At 43.2% G+C, this 18,462-nt stretch overlaps 1 protein-coding gene across 1 annotated transcript in view; it reads left to right on the top strand.

Moving 5' to 3' along the window:
- The window catches only part of SNTB1 (syntrophin, beta 1 (dystrophin-associated protein A1, 59kDa, basic component 1)), a gene marked incomplete at its 5' end in the record, with an annotated part of 53,713 nt that overhangs the window by 13,986 nt on the left and 21,265 nt on the right, over window positions 1-18,462 (top strand). Inside the window, one exon of the mRNA XM_010290395.1 lies at window positions 1,680-1,887. Within this exon, the coding sequence (XP_010288697.1) occupies window positions 1,680-1,887 (208 nt within the window). The remainder of the gene's footprint in view (window positions 1-1,679; window positions 1,888-18,462) is intronic.

The following is an 18,462-nucleotide window of genomic DNA, read 5'->3' as shown; positions in this document are numbered from 1 at the left end:
GATCTACATCATCTGACTGGGAATTTTTCTTTCGGTACCTGAGGTTGAATCCTTGGTGCATCCTGGAGCAGCTAAATAAGAGCCTTTATTTTCAGACAGTGCTGAGCTCCAGCAGCTTTATTGAGGAAACATGTGTTACTGTGTTGGCTCCACGCTTTCTGAAAAATCAACCCACTTTTTAAGCTATCCAAACAGTGATTTAGGACCCTGAACAGTTCAGCTGCTGAGTTTGGAAAATCATGACCTTTTCTATCTTTAGAGCAGTGTCTACGTGGAGACCTCCCCTTTCCAAAATGGACAAACACGAGACCAGCGGTCCTCGCTCTCCCAGCCCCAGAGAGCTGCACAAATCAAGTCACCCTCTGTTCTGGATTCTGCTCTGGTTTAACCAATTAATGAAAATCTCTTAATTGTTAGTTAAGCTCCAAATTGCAGGATTTTGTAATTGCATAACAAATATTTGTATTACAGTACTGTCTTGAACCTCAACCTGAATAAATTCCACTGAACTAATTACTTTTCTGCTACAGAAAGGAGTCGTTGTGTGGCCCAGAGATTGGGCAGTGACACACAGGACAGAAGTACGTGCTTAGGCTCAGGTCGAATTTGTGTGGGTAACATTCAGGGGCAGTCACGGCACGCGTATAATGAAAAAGCACAAATGTGATATGGAGTTGAGTGATGCGCAATGACCAGGGCTTGGTTTTATAATCACTAAATGATAAACCAGACTGTTACTTAGTGGGTTATTTAACAAATGTTTGAGTTAAACTGGCCTGCGAAGCTATAAAGAACACACGAAACCCCACTAATAACTTCACTGAGAACAAGGCTGAAATAACTGCAGCTGCCTCTCAAAGGATTTTTGTTTCATTGTGGTTGTTAGCAAAGGTGTTGGTACAGGTCCCATAACCACAATGGACAGGATTCATTTTCCTGAAAGCTGTGTTCGTGTGTGCTTTTCAAGCCACAGTGGTGGGGTGGGAGCCCACAGGATCGTCTAGTAAGCATGTGTTTGGGGAAAAAAAATAATAATTCTGTCCACAGGAGTTTGGAAAACTGTAAAAGATGCCTGCCAGCAGCAGTCATAGGGTGGCAGTTAGTACTTTCTTGCTGATGCTGTTAGCAGGATCTAAACGGAGCACTGAGGATATTGCTAACTCCTGGAGAAGGCCAGTTATGCTGGGCTTCTGGTTGATGCTTAGTGGTGTCACTGAAAGCACAGTGCAAAACTCCTCATTTGGGATGAGGGTGGTCTTCATTTAGCTCTGTATGTGTAGAATAAACCCATTGAGAAACTCTGAGCTAAGGAAGGCAGCAGCTAATTCCCGGCTTCTCTCCCGGGCAGTTCTGGGTGGTTGCCGTGTTGGTGGATGTTAATGTGTGAATGCTTCTCTTGCCTTTATATCTGAAACTCCTATTGACAAGCTAGATGTGGGGTTGCAACAGCACTAGCAAATCCCCTTCTCAAGGACTTTACCATAATGCCAGTACAGACCTGGCTTCGGTTAAGATGATGCTACTCTATTCAGGTGTTGTAAAGGTAAGTTTTTAGTGCTAGGTCTTGATAGTAGTATCCTCCTTTTTAGCTCATTGCTAACACTAAGTGAGGTAATAAATTTAGCTGCCTAATGGTATCTGAATGAACATAACGTTTTCCCCCTCCCCCATTTTTCTAGACTTATTGAAGTTCATTCACCTGATGCCAAGCACACCGTGGTGCTCAGGAGTAAGGATTCGGCTACAGCCCAGGCCTGGTTCAATGCCATCCACTCCAGTGTCAATGAGCTCATCCCCAGGGTGATTGCAGAGGTCAGAGACCAGCTGGGTAAAACAGGGATTGCTGGAAGTCGAGAGATTAGGCATCTAGGCTGGCTTGCAGAAAAGGTAATGAAAACATTCTTATTTTCATTTCTAAGCTCTCTCTTTCTCGCTTGCTCTTTGTTGCTGAATTCAGCCTTGTCTGGAAGTGGAGAGGCTAAATGAGGTTCTGGGTTTTGATTTAGCTTTCCGTGAAGACCTTTCTTTTCTTAACATGCCAATTTTTATGCTTTAAAAAAAAAACCCAAAAACTAGAAGGTCCCCTGAGTCTTCACTTCTGTATGCCAATTAGCAAAGACTTCCCTGGGAGATCAAAAACCTCATGATTTGTCAAGTTCAGGCATGGGACATGAGTCACAAAAACTGACACCAGCCTCACGCTCCCCTGCTGCTATGTCTCCTGTTCATGCATATGAGATGTCTCCCTTCTACTTCCAGCCTGGGAGGTAACCCGTTACTTGGTCCATGGACCACCTGGTCCATGACCACGACCACCGCTGGGCATGGTCTGGAGCATGAGGTGGTGACCCCGCTGCGCCTGGGAGCTTGTTCTTTAATTGTAACCCTGCGTTTGAGCTGATCTTTGTTGAAGGCCAAGCTTGTCATTGCAACTCTTACCTTGTGTCTTGCACAGTGACTCAAAAATATTTTACGCCGCAAGGGAAAGCTGGTTTTCAGTTCAAAAGTAGTTTGAGATCTAGTGACCTGTGGAAAGCCAGCCCATGAGATGATTTGATTTTAAACGAGTAGGCTCAGAATTTGCTTTAGGCACTGTACCAACCGGTAAGTGTGGATTTGCTACGGTGACAGCATTAGCATTGTGCCTAGCAATACCTCTCATCCAGGTACTGCCTGGGTGGCCGTTCAGAGCATCTCTGCCTCTCCAGCTGGGGTGCATGGGAGCACGGCCCCTACGTACACACTGCCCTTTCAACCTATCGATCCAGCACGGGTGTGGAAAGCTGACCTGGGTTTGCCAGTGGGGAGAGATTAAATTCTGCAGTGATTTTTGGAAGCACACTGGGAATAGCAGCTTTCTTCTCCTGGGGTGGATTTCCCTATCACATCCACTGCTGGTTGGTTTCTAAATGTTGGAGTTTAGAAAGGGACCTCATTATTAGTAGCCACAAAATAAAACATGTGCTTTGTATTCCTCCTAATATTACCATTATTTTTTTTTCTCTGAAATTTTGCAGCATATCTTGCTATTTTTCCATGGACTGCAAGGGGAAGAAATCTGAACTCCATTCTGAAAATCCTCTTAGACTGTAATTTTTAAGACAGCTTTTATGGCATTGCACTATGTTACTTACATAGCATATCCCTACAGTGAATTCTCAGCAAAATGGAACAACGCTAAGTGAGATGAATTCCCCCGCTTGTTTGGGGAATGCAAAATGTAATCCCATAGAAATTTCACTGTAATTTGCTGTGATTACTCTCTGCTTTCATTAAGCTATTTCCTGGTTTGACATTTTTTATATGTCTCTGCTCTAAACTTAGGTCTAAACTTCAACCCTTATGGTACTACAAAAATAGATTCATTAGTAGAGCCTCCCTCAGGTGGGTAACATTAAAATAAATAGTAGGTTATCTCAGGTACTATGCAATTCCATGCTAACAGGATTCTTCCACCTTCACTGAGCTTCCCTGTGAAGACAGGCCTAAATTTGTGGTCTTCAGCATGGAATATCCATCTTGCAGGTCCACCATCAGGTCCCTGGCTGTGCCCCGGGGTGGGCAGTAAGGGTCTGTCAGCAGATAAAGCAAAGAGCTCTGCATCGCTTTAAGAAAGCAAACGCTTGCTGTGGCATTATTATAGGTAAGGAGAAAAACAGCCAGAAGCAATCATTAGAGATGCCATATTCCCTCTTTTATTAAGGCACTAACCTTGTCCTGACCTTGACCTATGACAAGGGTTTCTGAAGCCAGGCAAGGATTAAGGGAGTCACCAGCGTCCTAAAACTTTTCTGTAACTAAGAGAAATGTCAAGTACTCGTTTATAATTAAGTGTGTGCGCTACCATCACCTTTTCTTTCTTGTATTTGTCTTTTCACTTCAGCAAGACCTGTGGGGTTAACAAGCATGCTAAGTGGGAGGGAACAGCTACATGTGGGTTTTAGTCTTTCCAGGTATTTCCTTTTTCTAATGCTCCCTGTAAAGATACTTCCAGTGACCAAAGACAAAATAAGAAGTTAGTAACGCCATCGTAGCTGAGGAGTTTTTCCATGTGTGTGTTAATTGCTCTTCTTCTTTCCGGGAATCCTTTCAATCCTTGTAGGAATGCCTTTTCCATCTCTCTTTTTCAACACTTTTTTATAGTTCTGCACATCCTGTGGCTTACAGAGGAGCTGAAACGGGCATCGCTGCTTTTCTCCTCACGCTTACCCACTTACCGTTGAGTTCCTTCAGGAGGAGCAAATTCAGCTCTCGCACTGGAGAGCTAAAACACTGAGGAAATGGTAGTTTATTTTATCACTTTGTAATGTCTGTTCCAATAGACCAAGATACCATTGGAAAAAGCTTTATGTGCATTTTTGCCTCCTTAATGCAAACACAAAAAGGTGTTCTGGCAAAAGTGGTTTTGCAAAGGTAGCTTTTGCCAATTCAGCAGTCAGCCACAGAAGCAAAAGCCTGACTGGTTTCAGGAGAAGCTGAAGCTTGTAGCCAGGCTGCAGGCTTGTAGCTGGGTCAGGTAAAGGATAAAAGACACCTAAATAAAACCCCGAGTTCTGCATCTCTCCCTGTCCTCGCTGTGGTAAACGTAGGCTTGGAGGAAAGAAAAAGCACTTCTGCAGCCAGAGACTGTTCTCCGTTCTGGCTGTCTAATGTCTACAGGCAGCGAGCTTCTTAAAATGATCTCAAAGCTCCTTTGAGAAACTTAAAGATAGGAGTTGCTGCCAGTTGCCTTTTATAGTGTTAATATTTGAAGCTGCAGGAAAAGTGCCTCTCTGGGCTTTTCTTCCCAGATCTGGAGCCCGGCGCTCGGTTCCTGTTGGCGTTGCTCTGCCTGTGCAGGGCGAGCGTGTTGCCGCTCCCACAGATCTGGTGGGGGGATCAGAGGGGAGAGAACACCCCGTATTGGAGGGGAAATAACCAAAGCGGCACAATGAATTGGAGTTGTTTTTCAGCTCCTGACACTATCTCCAAAATGAAAAGTGTGTTAATACATTACAGGCTGTTCAGTCTCCTCAAACTTTAGATAATCGTATTGTCATGTTAGAGCTGAAGTGTGGGGCACGTCACAGCAGGGTGATCTTCTTCGGTATCGAGCTGCATATTGCAGTATTGTATTTATCTTCCTGCTCTCTCTAATTCAGAGGAGGTAGTGATAACAGCAAGATTGTGAACCGTGCAAGCTGTCCAAACAAGATTTAGGCAAATGACACAAGAGTGTATTTGAGGTTTTTTCCCCGGTATGAAATGAAAGTGTTTCTGTTTTACCATTTCCTTTGGAAGTATGTTCACTGGTTAGCGCAAGAAGTAGACAGCAAGAGAGCTGCATTGTTATTCTCATCAGAGACAAATGAGTTTGCAGAGAACAGGAGAGAAGCTTCAGTTTTAAAATCTTATATCATTTCCAAATTGTCAAAGTGAGCTTAAAATGCCTTTGCGCGAGAAAACCACCAGCCCATCATGTAGTTAAAATGTTTTGCCTTTATTTCATTGTGAATATCTGATTTTTTAACCACCTTCCCATGAAGCACATCAGCTGCTCGGCAGCATTTTCAAAACCCTGGCACGGCCATGACCATGGTTGGGGCTGCCGCCGCCCTCTTAACCCTCCCAGCTCTGCCGTCGCGGTGATGGCCATGCTTCCCTGACCGTGAGCCAGATCAGATAGCTACGCTGGTAGAAAACTCGTTATTTTCGGTGGGGTGGCGTTAGCTTTCTGCAGGTTTTATGGCAAATGCAAATCCCAGCGCAAGAGAAGTAGTGAGAGCCTGTGGCAGAGGGACAGGGACTGGAAACAGGGCTGCCTCGTGGGGCAGCATAGAACTCTTCCTCTGGGCTGGCTGCCTTGTCAGGCTGCGCAGGCTGACCCAGCGGCATGTTCAGGATTAAAATTTGGGTTGTACTAATCCTCAGGTCTGTGTTCTGGCCCTTGGAAAGCACCTGTGTGCGTTCAGGCTGAAACCACAGCAAGTTTTGGGTTGTACTGTGTCTTAACCCCTGGTGCAAATCAGCAAGTAACCTGCTAGAAACATGGGTGTTTGCTAAGAAAACTGTTACTCAAATGCCTCATTTCTTTGCAAGGAAATTACATTCCTGCAGTGTGGTCTCCTTTGCAATTTCTAGTCTTTACAGGTTTGGGGTTTTTTTGTTCTGTTCTTTCAGTCTCTGTTGTCTTTACTAATTATCTAGGCATGTTTGGAAATACCAGCCGACTATAGTGCCCAGGAAGAAGAGCAAGGCAATTGGTCCTGGCCTCCTGTGTTGAGCGGTTAGAGAAGGACCCAATTTCTCACATCATTGATAATATACAGCGGGTCATAATCTTAAAATTGATCTGACCTTTTGGAGATTACACATACCTCAAATCAGAAAATCTTCTGTGTGTCCTAAATTAGAAATCGTACTTTTAAATCCCAGCTAATTACTTGCTGTGGAGCACTTACATCCACATGAAGAGTCCTGTTTTTGCCCTGTGTCACTTAACCTTGCAGCTTATTAATTCCGGAACTTATTTCTTTGCTTTGTAAAACACCACAACAGAGCACTTAATTACATTAACAGTCTTCATTATCTGGGATAACGATCAGACTGTTCTTACGAAAGATGTAAACCTGAAATAGCATAAAGACTAATTTCCTCTCGCAGCTTCAGTGAGGTTCCTCCACAGGCTGCTTTTATCAGCAGTAACATCGTTCTCTTCTTGCTTTAGGTGCATTCAGTAAATGGATTTATCAAGGAAAACTCAGGCTGAAAACAGCCATTTCGTTCACCTACTGTTTTAAAGACTTTGCCAGTCTTTATCCATAACACACGTGCTATTTCTTCCCATGCCAATGGGAGCCGAGCAAATGATAAATCTAAGTAAGTCAGGCAGAAGTGCTCAGTACAAGGGGACTGGAAAGAAGAATAAGTTTAAATAAATCATGAAAAATTACAGGAATATGATGGTAAATGGAAGGCATGAAGGTTCTGAGCTTGAAAGTCTATACTTCTGCAGTACAATTTGGTTGTTACAGTGAAAAAAACCAAAACCCTATCAGATATTTACGGAGCACAGTTAAACAGGGAGTGAGCACTGTTGTGCCTGCGGTAGCTTTCAGCTGTTGAATTATTCTTGCAGAAATTGGGCTGAAGTGTAAGCTGGGGCCCTGCGCGTCCCCGCGCCCTTCCCACAAACGTTGTCTTAGTTCTGGCTGGATCCCAGCAGAGATTACCACGCCCTGCCTGCTCTCCCTCCGTTTTGATTTCACAGTCCTAAAAACTGACTTCGTTTTTTCCATAAAATACAGCGTATTGCTATCGCTGTTCCAATGAACCGCAGGAACAACGAGGAAGTTCCTTTTTAATGTCATCCCGCCATGGAGTTTTGTTTAACTTCTCCCTTCCTGCATCAGGAGGACTTGGGAGCCCGGAGATGTGACTCCTGCTCTGGCAGCTCCAGCACGTGGAGCACAGGTGGGATCCATGTGGTGGCCCGTGGCTCTGCTGCGAGAAGGACCTCTGCAGATGTCCTGCTGACAAACCCGGGGCAGGGTTTGAGAGGGGAAATGATGGGCTGTAGCTTGGGAGGAGGAGAGGATGCCAAAAGGAAATGGGGGGGGTTCACTGCCTCCCTGGGGCGTAGGAGCTGTTTTTCTTGGTTGCTCTGCTGTGGCGGGGTGACTGTGCGAGCACGTCCCGATGTCCTGAGCACTGGCCGCTTTGCAGGCAGGGCTGCCACAGCGCGGATGCTTAACCCTTTCCTCTGCGTAATCCAGACCTGAACTGCTGCTTGGCTGGGCTGGATTTTGCTGGACAAGGGACTTTCTAGATTTTGATAGATGAGGGATTTTCTTCCTAGATCTTGCTAAATTTTTAGGATATTGGGCCTCTCCATCTTTTGCCCTGGCAGCTGCAGTTGGATCTGTCCACCTCCCCCGGCGCACGTGCCAGGTCAGCTCACCTTTTGGGGCTTTGCAGGTTTGAAAACCCATGTTTGAACATATTTGCAGTCAAGTTCAATTGGAAAAAAAAGCAGGAAAGATACAGGTATGATGTGAAGAAAGGCTTTGATCCCCTTCCTTCAGAAGCAAATGAAAGGACTCCTTTTTTTCTCTCAGCCTCTGACAGTAAATATTGCAAGGACGACAGAGAAGGACTTGGAGACAGCGATGCTCCTTGTTTTTCAAATGCAATTTAAATGCAACGTGAGCCTCCCCATAATAATACACATAAGGAAGCAGAGACTTCTACTGAACCCATATCCAGCCCTGCCATCAGTGGGGAGAGGAGGGTGCCTTTCCCAATTTTTTTAAGCACTTAAGCACGAAAACAACTGGTCTCCTGCCCCAGTGTGTTTCTGCCTCCTTCCGCTGGTGCAAGTAGGGTGTCAGCAGTGGTGGGTAGGAAAGCAGAGTGCCTGTGCTGTGGGATGCAGGGTGGGAGAAAGCAGACCAGCACGTTAGTTGGGGAAGGCATGGAGCTCATCCCAGGCATTGGGAGAGGCTGTGGAACGGTTGCCCAGGGTGGGGAGGCAGCTATTAAGGCAACACTTTGGGGCAAACTCAGCTGAAGCAAAGAGCAGGGCGAATGCAGACTGAGCAATGGCAAAGCCCTGAGCATCTCCCCCATCAACCGCACTGACCTGAGCCGCGCTGTGGACACCCGGCTCAGCCTCCGGCCCCGAACCCACGTCAGCTGTACGGGACAAACAGATTTATTCGTACATCCCTGGGGCTGATATACCCTGATTACACATCGCTGCAACACGATGGGCACTGAGAAAGTGTTTTGCAAGAGCTGTGCCCTTGCACTCTGTCTGCGTGCTCATTTGTCTGCATTTTTCTGCTTACTGGCTGCATATAAGAAGTTTGAAAGAAAAAGGATTGCCTCTTTTAGAAAATCCCAGATTTTCCAACTTTGAATCAGTTTTCTCTGCTCAAAGTTACCTTGTTCTCATTTGCTGGTTTTATCTACTGAAGTTAAAAATCACCTTCAGGGGAATGGAGGGGCCTATTAGGGGCTTGCTGACCTTCAGGCTCTGCCCAGTATGAATTCCTGTCTCCCCAGTCATCAGGGCTTTTTTTTCCAGCACAACAATGCTCCCATTTCAACTTTTTGATTAATGGCATGAATAAATAGATTAGAAAGCAGCAGAATAGGCTGTAAAAAACCCTCTTCTCTCTGCCCTGCAGCCCTTCTCCCCTCAAGATCCTCAGCTGATCCCCGTGGAGAAAACTCCTGGCAAAAGCAGAGCTATTTCTAGTAAAAATGCCCAAATTTAGAGGAAAGCATTTGATTTTTTCCCCTATCTTTTTGCATAGTGCTGCCCCATCCCGCTTGCCCACTCAGCTTGCAGTCAGAGGTGTGTTGTCTCTACCCACAAGTACTTTTAGGAGAGATGAGCTGGTTAATATTTGAGGGGTATTGTGGAAGAGCAGAGTATCGCTGTTGGTGCAAGCAGAAGCAATATATGCCTTGTATCCCGTTTTGCCAAACAACTGTTAACAGAGAAAAATAAACAGATTTTCTAAGAATACCTTGAGAAGAAGCTGTGTTCTCTGTTGGAAAGAGAGACTGACCTTTAGAAGAATAGGAGAGTTTAAAAAAAAATAGTGGAGAGGGAAAAATTATATGTGTTATAATTTTCAGTGTGGCAAGACTTTTACTCAATGCAGACTCTACAAATCCAGTCCAATTTTAATCCTTAACCTCTCTTTATGTAATAGGTTACTAAGGCTATTAACTCCAGCCTTTTACCTTATTATCTTATCCTGTAAAAATAAAATTATACCCATAATACCATGACAGCCCTTACAGAAATGTGCCATTAGACAATTATATTGCAACACACCAACTCTGGAGACTGCAGGGAAGTATTTCCTGTACAGCCTAATTGTTGTATCAATTGCATTTTCAACACTCTTGGTTACTGAGGAAGAAAGTACATGGTGATACCATATGCAAAATAACATATTTTGAAGTACTGATTTCAGGCCCTGACTGTGGCAAGAGTGCTTGAGTTATGAGTGAAATCCTCGTAAGAACTGTACTTGAAGCAAATGCACGGTTGAAAAGGTTTCTTGTATCGTTCCTGTCCTCTCTCCCACTCTTAAACTAGTGTCTGTTTTATTTTAGTTATTTTAAGATGGGAAATGTTTTGACACTGGAGTTTTAACTAAAATAAATAATAGTGCTGATGAAAAAAAATCCTTTTATTCTCTTCCCCCAGATCCTTCAGTTCTGAAGATTTATTTCTGCCTGCAGAGTTATCCTCTCTGCTTAACTGGACAGGAATTGATAGTGCGCATCAAGATAATTAGTCTAACAAGTCTCCTAAACCCTAAGGCCCACAGCTACCTTTAAGCTCCACATTGTCTTTACTGTAACATAAATACAAGCTTTAGGAAAGGGAAGGACTGAAAAAAAAATTGATAGCGAGGGAGCCTCCTTGCCCTCTCCAGGGGGTTTCCTCTTCTTGTTTTTAATGAGACCCATATTAGTTGTCATTTGTACCTTCCCTGATGAACAGTTTGGAAGAAAAGCTTTCTCTGTGCACAGCAATATTTGTGCCAAGTTGCTGACCTTTGCTTTTGGTGAGACCTCATTTGAGTCTCGGTCCCAAGCCCAAACATACTGTTGGATCAATCATGTTGATTTTTGGCTCTGATAGTAATGTGCAGCTAATGAGTTGTACAGTGTACACATTAACCTCAGACCCAACAGCGCTAATGCTAGGCACGTAGCAAAATCACGCTGGGGCCGCAGGAAAGACATACAGTGCTGGCATCGTAATGGAAGGAGACAATTAAAAACAGTAGAGCAGTATCACAGGTTCACTGCTTCTGGGATGTAGGATTTAATCAAAGCACGAAAAACAAACTGTCTTTTGTCTGTTCGGAAGAAAAAACAAACCACCATAAAGGTGCTTTATGAACTGTGAAATAGAGAGGAAAGCCTGAATGTTTAAACAGTAAGATAATGATTTTACTACCAAAAGGGAATCTACTTTGGGGAACAGCCATTGCATAACATTAGATTTAACCTTGTCAGAGATTACCGCCTAATGATGGCATTCCAAGGAATTTGAGAGTATTGTTGTATTTTTTTGATTAATCGATACCTTATTTAGCAATACTTCAGCAAAGTCTTCCTGTCCTCACAAGTAAAAGTTGCTAAGACCAGTTGTTCAGTTACCCGAAACGGCCAGCATCAGTGGCTTTGAAAGCAGCTGTTTCTGATCACTTCCAAAAGTAACACTTCCCTTGAAGGGCCAGATTTTGATCTCATTTTACAATTGTAAATCTAGGGAGAGAGAGTATTTTGCTAATCACACCCATGGAGAGATGCACAAAAATCCCAGCATGCGCAATATCCTTCTCCTGGCTGTTTCCCTCACTTGAAGGATTAGGAAAGGAAGGAAGAGTTGCACAATGACCACGTAAGAAATCAACATTTTCAGTTTTAATGTAAGCCCTAAGCAACCAGCTGCAGGGGACAGAGAAACAGAGACAGAATAAATGCAATTTCTAGAGGTCACACACAGTTTTATGTCCTCCTCTTTGTGCGATGAGAACTGATCAATAAGGCTGAAGGACAGTTACTGCTTCAAACACAAAATCAAGTGACATCAAATGGAAAAACCCAAAGAACATAGAGACACAATCGTTGGTGTTTACATTAGACTTTGGATGCCAGATAGGAAAAACAGCCTGAAAGGGACGGGTTGAGAAGGAGGTCAGCGGGTAGGAGAATCCAAACCAGGCTCTTCTGGAAGAGCAAAGTTTTCTATCTGTGTGAGAAACTGCCCCATCCTTGCATCCTTCCTGGTAGAGTTCCCCATACACACAGCATTACCAAGGCCTGGAGAGGGTGGACATGAAAGAAGTGAAGTGGCCTCAGATGGTCATAGGGGACTTATCCTGTCAGACATGCCATGGGGTAGAGAAATTAGGTACTGCTGTATCACATCTGACCTCATGTCAGAACCTGTTGGAATGACATCAGATTTTTTCCAGCGCTAGCACAGCATACAGAAATAACGCAATTTCAACAGAGGTGTGGTACACCATCCTTAGTAATAACCACACGATAGGATCCATGGAAAACTCTGCAGTCCGTTTTAGAGCTGCTCTGGCTGAAATGTCCCCTGGCGTCACATATTTTTCTGGTCTAATAGTGACGTTAAGTATTTTTCTCTTCTAACCGGTTCGTCTTTTTTCAGAAAAGTCAGACAATGGCAGTAGAGTCACAGGTATAGAAGCAATAGAAGTTAAGCTTATCGGAGATAGGGATCAGACAAGTCAGAATAAGTTGCTAAAAAATGGTAGTGCTTAAATGGCACACTGTTATGAAGAGTGAGCCATCTTGTCAGCAACTCCAGCAACTTCAGCAAAAGCATGCCCATTCTTACCAGCTCCAATTGCAAGACTGCTGAGGACCATCTCGGAGATCTAGATGGATATCCTGGAACATGTTTTTTTAAGTACGGGGATTTCCACCCCCTCCTTTGGAAGGACGTATTGACTTGTACAGTGCGCCCGTTCGATAGTCAGGGTGCAAAAAGGGGGTCTGCAGGCAAAGTGGCTGTTTCTTTGGGTGTTCGTCAGAAGGAGACTCTGTATGGGGTCTGGACCTGCTGCTCCCAACGTAGTGACGATGCTGTTGAAGACAAATGGACTTAGCAAAGGTTTTCTCAGATGTTATTTGGATTCCCCGAGTTTCAGGTGCTGGTACGGTAACAGTAGTCCTGCTGGAAGGAAGCACCTGGGTTTCGCTAGACGCTAACGACCGTTAGCCATAGTGAAGATTCCTGAAACTGTGTGAACACATCATGTTATTGTTGGGGCTTTTTTTATTTATACATTTCTGCTAGGCAGATGCTGCTCTGCAAGCATTTGTATGTTGATCTTGTGCTGAAAATAGTTGCAGACATCGGCCAGAGTAGGCTGCCAATGTGTAGTATGGATATAGCTGCTTTTCTGTGCTTCATACTGGAAATGTCAGTGATGTTTATGGAAATGGCTCTAAAAAGTTCACTTTGAGGAGAAGCTTGCTATGGAAATAGACGCTTACCTATTTGTTTATGGAACGAACAGCTTGTACAGTATTATGAAAATAAATGTTTTATGGTGTTGTCTCTGGCCTCTCATCCCATGAGGGCCCTTCAGGGGGGAAGTACATTAAAACTTTAGGTTTAAACACACATACGTGTTCATTCCCCTTAAAAATACTTATTATTGCTATGTTACTTAGATCCCTGAATCATAGGGTTGAAGAATACATTAACGGTCTCCCACCTAAAATTTCAAAACAGAGGTTTAAATCTGCGTGCCCAAAACTGCAGGCAGATGTTAACAAGGCAAAAGCAGAAGCTGGAGGTACTGCAGAGAGGAGCAGCGTGGAGAGAGATTGCATGGCTGCATGGGGTAGCATGAGAACCTTTTATGTGATGTTTCTGTCTTAAGGCCCCATGCTGTTGTGTTTTTTTGGGAAAGCTGGTTATTGAGGACAAGCTGACTTACTGTCATGTTCTTGCTTTGTTGTTGCAAATGTTTGAAATGAGGAAGAGTGGGTGATTGTTGTGGTTAATAACATGATATTAGTAATTATGTTAGTATGAGAGAGCCTAAGGACTAGCCCAACTTGGAATGACATGGTGCCAGATTGCAGCATCAACAGTACATGTAGGAGTGCTGCTCCAAAGTAACCATCTGAGTAGGTGAGGTAGAGGATGGAGGAAACATGGAACCACACATCATACGTTGCGTTTCTGCTGTGATGTTTGTTTCTGTGGGAGATATGCCAAATGGATGAGTGCAGAAAGACTAATAGAGACTGGGAGAAGGGAGGAATGGGACAGGACTGGAAGAGAGCATGGGTGACGGGGTGACGGGGCGATGAAGGTGAGCGACGGGAGCCTGCAGGAAAGCAAGAGTGGAAGGAGCAGCCCACCGCTGCGGTACGGAGAGCTTTGGGCACAGACAGGTGTACAAATTGTTGGGTGGGCTGGAAGGTGTTGAAATATCCCCTGTTGGCAAGAATAAGACCAGCCTTCTCTGAACCTTTCGTAACCTTTTAAGATTAATTCTTCACAGCTGCAAGGAGTCCTCAAGGAGGAATTTTAGCTTCTCTGTCTTCTTTCACTTCAGATTGGACGGAGGGGATGTTTGCACTCATCAAAGGTCATGCACATCATCAGTTTCCATTAGCCTGGACACCGTCAAATAGAACTTCAGTCTCTAGCCCCTTCAAATAACTTGAAACAGCTGCTTGGACATTTGCAAGCACAAGCAGAAGGAATGGGTCGTGGTTATAGGATCGCATCCAAGCGAGTGAGCAATTCTGTAGAACAGTTACGAGGAGCCAACCACTAACTGATAATGGTTATGCACCTGTAGCCCTGCGTGGACCTGCAGAGGGGTTCAAAGTTTTGGAAACAACAGCATTGCCTGCTGCTCTGCTAAAAAACGAAATATAAGAATACCGGTCTCAGAGGTAACGCAGATCACAGATTGCTTTTCTACTAGGGAAAGTGAACAGCCACGGTGTTGTCACGTGTCAGCCCCAGAGGTTATCTGTTCAGTGCCCAGGATTCAGCAGCAGGGAAGCGTATGTGCACGTGCAGATAATAGCAAACGGCGTTTGCTCCAGATCTCCTCTTCCCTTCCCCTCCTGTCACTCTGCGATTCTCTCCTGGCACCCCCCGCCACCGGTTGCCCCTTCCTCTGATTTTAGCTGGGTTGTCTGAGGGTGCATGCTGTCTGAGGTCATGCTTTTGAACAAACGGTGCTTTTAAAAAGGTGCTGGCTATATGCATGAAAACGTGGTACTAGCTAGCCTGATTTCCATCTGGCATAATTTAAGAGTAAATCTACTGACGTCAGTAGAATTGAAGAGATATAAATATAATTGAAGGCAGGTCTTATATTTTTAAGGTTAAGCCTAGAAAACTCTGTAACGTACTCACACACACACACACACACACACACACACTTTCTTTTCTCTTTCAAGCCCTGCCACAAATATGAATGTCTTAATTGGGATTTAGTCTATTTCTGCCCAGTTTAATCAAAGATCTGTCAGGAAAGAATTTTAGGAGATGCAGAGGTGAAGCCCTGCTGACCCCCTACCTATCTTTAGAAAATCTCTCTGGCTGCTGGTTCTGAAAAACCTCAGCAGCAGTTGTTCTTTTTTCCTTGGTCAGTTATGTCAAGCAGCGTATCTGTAGCTATGTTTAGTTCTGAGCATAAACATGAGACAGAAATGGAAGCTTTTTGGCAAGCAAATAGCATGATTTTCAGCTCATTCGCACAGAATGGTGTTAATTAATAGCTTGTTTTCTGGCAAATGGTTAATTGTGCCTGACTGTTTTCCTAAGGAAATAAAAAAACCAATGAGAATATGAGTATTTAAAAATCCATACATTTTGGTATAAAACTGCTGGTATGATATCCAGTCCCATTTGCTATACTTCTAAAATGGGTTATGTGAATATTAGCATATTACAATGTTAGTGAAGTACGTGTTCTCCAATTTTGTTTTTGTAGTTTTATACTGGTGTTACTCAACTGAGTCACTTCAGATTTTTTATACCAGTATATGTAAGATGCTTAGGGCAGTACAAACTGTAAAAGAGATCTCAATGGAAAGCCAAATCTTTATCTTCATAGTAGGGATAAAACCAGAGGAAATAATTTGTAAAATTTCTCCATGACTTCAGTGCACATATGTTTCTAACACCAAGGGTAGAATTAAGCATAGTGACTTTGATAATTTTCATACATGTTTGTCCTCTTGGGGTTTTCACTTTCTTGTACCTGCAGAATTAATACCAGCTCTACGCCGTTTGGGTTACGCTCAGCCAGTTCTTACTGTAAATGGCTGGCACTTGCTGGCTGGGGTGATTTATTAGCCAGCAGCAAGAAAGAGTCTTCCATTGATGAAATCAGTGGGTTCATGAGATTGTATCATTCTTGTGCCAAAAATAATTTCTTTTTGTGATTGTGTTTGTTAAGAGATGTAGAAGTCTAATGCTGTTACCAGGAAGTTCTTTATTTTATTAAATTATATATTTCAGGGACAATTCTTAAATCTGAAACTTTAGTTTCCCATCCTGACCCCAGGGAGATAACTTGTAGCATGCAATCTATTAATACTAGCTTTGGAAATTGACTTTATTCCTCTAAGTGTTTCTTCTAGAGAAGTGTTCAGCTCTCGGTAGAATTGTGCTATGAGTAGTTAAATGCTATGGTTATTGCAAAAATATGAACACTGAGAAGTAGAACCAGATAAAAAGCATTAGCTTTCAAAATTACATAGCTTATAGCATGTAATTTACTGATATTTGTAGGATTTGGGTTTGTAGATTGATGGCCCTAATTGTGTATCTTTTAGTAATCTAGATGAAATAACATGGCACAGCACTAAATCCATTTGTCCTGTGTGGCTAATTTAAAACTCAGCATGGATAACTGCCAAGTAGAAGGTTCTTTATGTTTGTCTTCCTCGTATGGCTCTGTTGAATATTCATAGTTTCTACTAACACATGCCCTTCAATATTGCTCTGTTTTTTGTCATAGATAGTAGATTAATTAAAAGAGTTTTTGCCATAAACCCCTGGGCTGTGATCTTGTCAGATCTTGTAATATTAGCAGTATCAGGTCTGGGAAAGTGATGCTTCTTGAGAAGTGGCAGCTCATTCACATCCTGACCACAGGTCCAAACCTCATAGCTTGAATACTTTTACTTTAGGGATATTTCTTCTGCTACCATCTTCTGAAATAAAGAGATTTTACAAAAGCTGAGCTCTCATTTTTGTTGTAGGATCCTAGCCACAGAGAAAAGCTTGAAACTTTGGATCAGCAAGAATTAAAAATGTATTTTAAATACCAAGCAAACCTCAGACTGTTTTGCAAGCCCCACTTGACATCCCCAAGGAAGCTTTGGCTTTCTAGAGTTGGTAGTACTGGTTGCCTATTAAAGCTGCCTTGACATTTATTTTTGCAACATTAGGGACATGTGTGCGATTCTTCATGTACCAGATAGGCAGTGGATACAGCTATCTAGCAAATCACAGCACCAGTGACAAACTGCAGTTATCCTCTAGCTCTGAACTTTCTCTTCTGCGTTCTTCCCACTTACCCATTTCCGCTGTGACCATCGCCCTCCTGAAGTTACTTTGGCAGAGTTAATGACCATCTTAAAAAGACATTTAGCTAAAAAAACAAAATAGAGTTTTCTATTAGTCTCCCAAGCGTGTAATGATACCTGCTCCCCCAGTATCCCCAGGACCACAGTAGCGTGTGCTGCAGCATGGGCAACGATTTCCTAACGGTGAAACTGGCCAAGGACTATAGTAGAGTAGCTGGGGATTTCTGTCTGGGAAGGTTGTGCAGAACAGGCTAGATGATAAATCTTGGGAGCGGTCTGTCCTTTCCTGAGCAGAGGCTGAATGAGTTGATCTTTCAAGTCATCTTCAGCCCTCTTTCTATGAATTTGAGCTGGTTCCCATTTCTGAACCAGTGACTGGCTTAAGCCTTCTTGGAAGGCAAAAAAACGATATCCTCAGCTTTTCAGTGGGGCAGGTGGAACTTTTTAATTAGATCCTATTTCTCTTCTTTACCCATTTCTTAGAAAACTAACAAATCCCAGACCAAAAAGAGCTCACTGAAAGTGCAAAGATTTTAAAATTCAACTTGATCCTGGTTAAGGAGTGAAAGAAAGTGAAGTGGATATTAAACGGTGTAACTGTTCATTTCCTACCTTTACTGGGAACCTGGGATCCATCAATAACGAGATCCACCATGAAGACCTACCAGATGGTCTCCCAGCTCTCCATACTGGTTGCCAAGGTGTAGCAAACTGGAAGCCTGTTTGATGGGCAAAGGTCTCTTGGAGCTCAGCGGGGTTTCTGGGGGAAAAAATAGTCATTCTGCCCATCAGAATCTTTTGACTTTTGATAAATAAATTCTAATGAGAATTATATGTTTAAGTTCCCTTTTTTCCCCTGCAAGAAAGGAGATATATTCCTTGAGAATCTTACATAGCTTGTGGAGGTCTGTCATTGTGCTAGTGGAGATACAGACTTTCTGTTTCTGTTCCTTGAAAAAAAGGATATGGTCTCATAGAATTGAATGTCATTAAAAATGATATGCAGGCAAGTAAATAAATAAAAAAAAGACAAATATAGGAAATTTGTGTTGACAGATCTTTACTTAAGCATCTAAGAAGTAGCTTTGGATTCCAAATTGTGGTTAATTTTCACGAAACTTTTCAGAAACCTGTGGCTGCTTCGCATTTTTTCAAAATGAAGCCAACTTATTAAGGATTCTACCTGAATTTTTGCTTTTTCAGTAAGGCTCCCAAATACTTCTCAGCATGTTCACAATTCCAGCTGACATAAGCATAACATATAGATTTTATCAGTGTTTTTTGAAAGTAACACATTTTTGTGCCAGGCGTGTAGTGAATTCATTCATTGCTTGA

The sequence above is a fragment of the Phaethon lepturus genome, unplaced genomic scaffold, assembly GCF_000687285.1.
Source record: "Phaethon lepturus isolate BGI_N335 unplaced genomic scaffold, ASM68728v1 scaffold47660, whole genome shotgun sequence".
In the NCBI taxonomy this organism is placed as follows: domain Eukaryota; kingdom Metazoa; phylum Chordata; class Aves; order Phaethontiformes; family Phaethontidae; genus Phaethon; species Phaethon lepturus.
The sequence above is the reverse complement of the archived record's forward strand: the minus strand, read 5'-3'. Positions and strand labels throughout refer to the sequence as shown.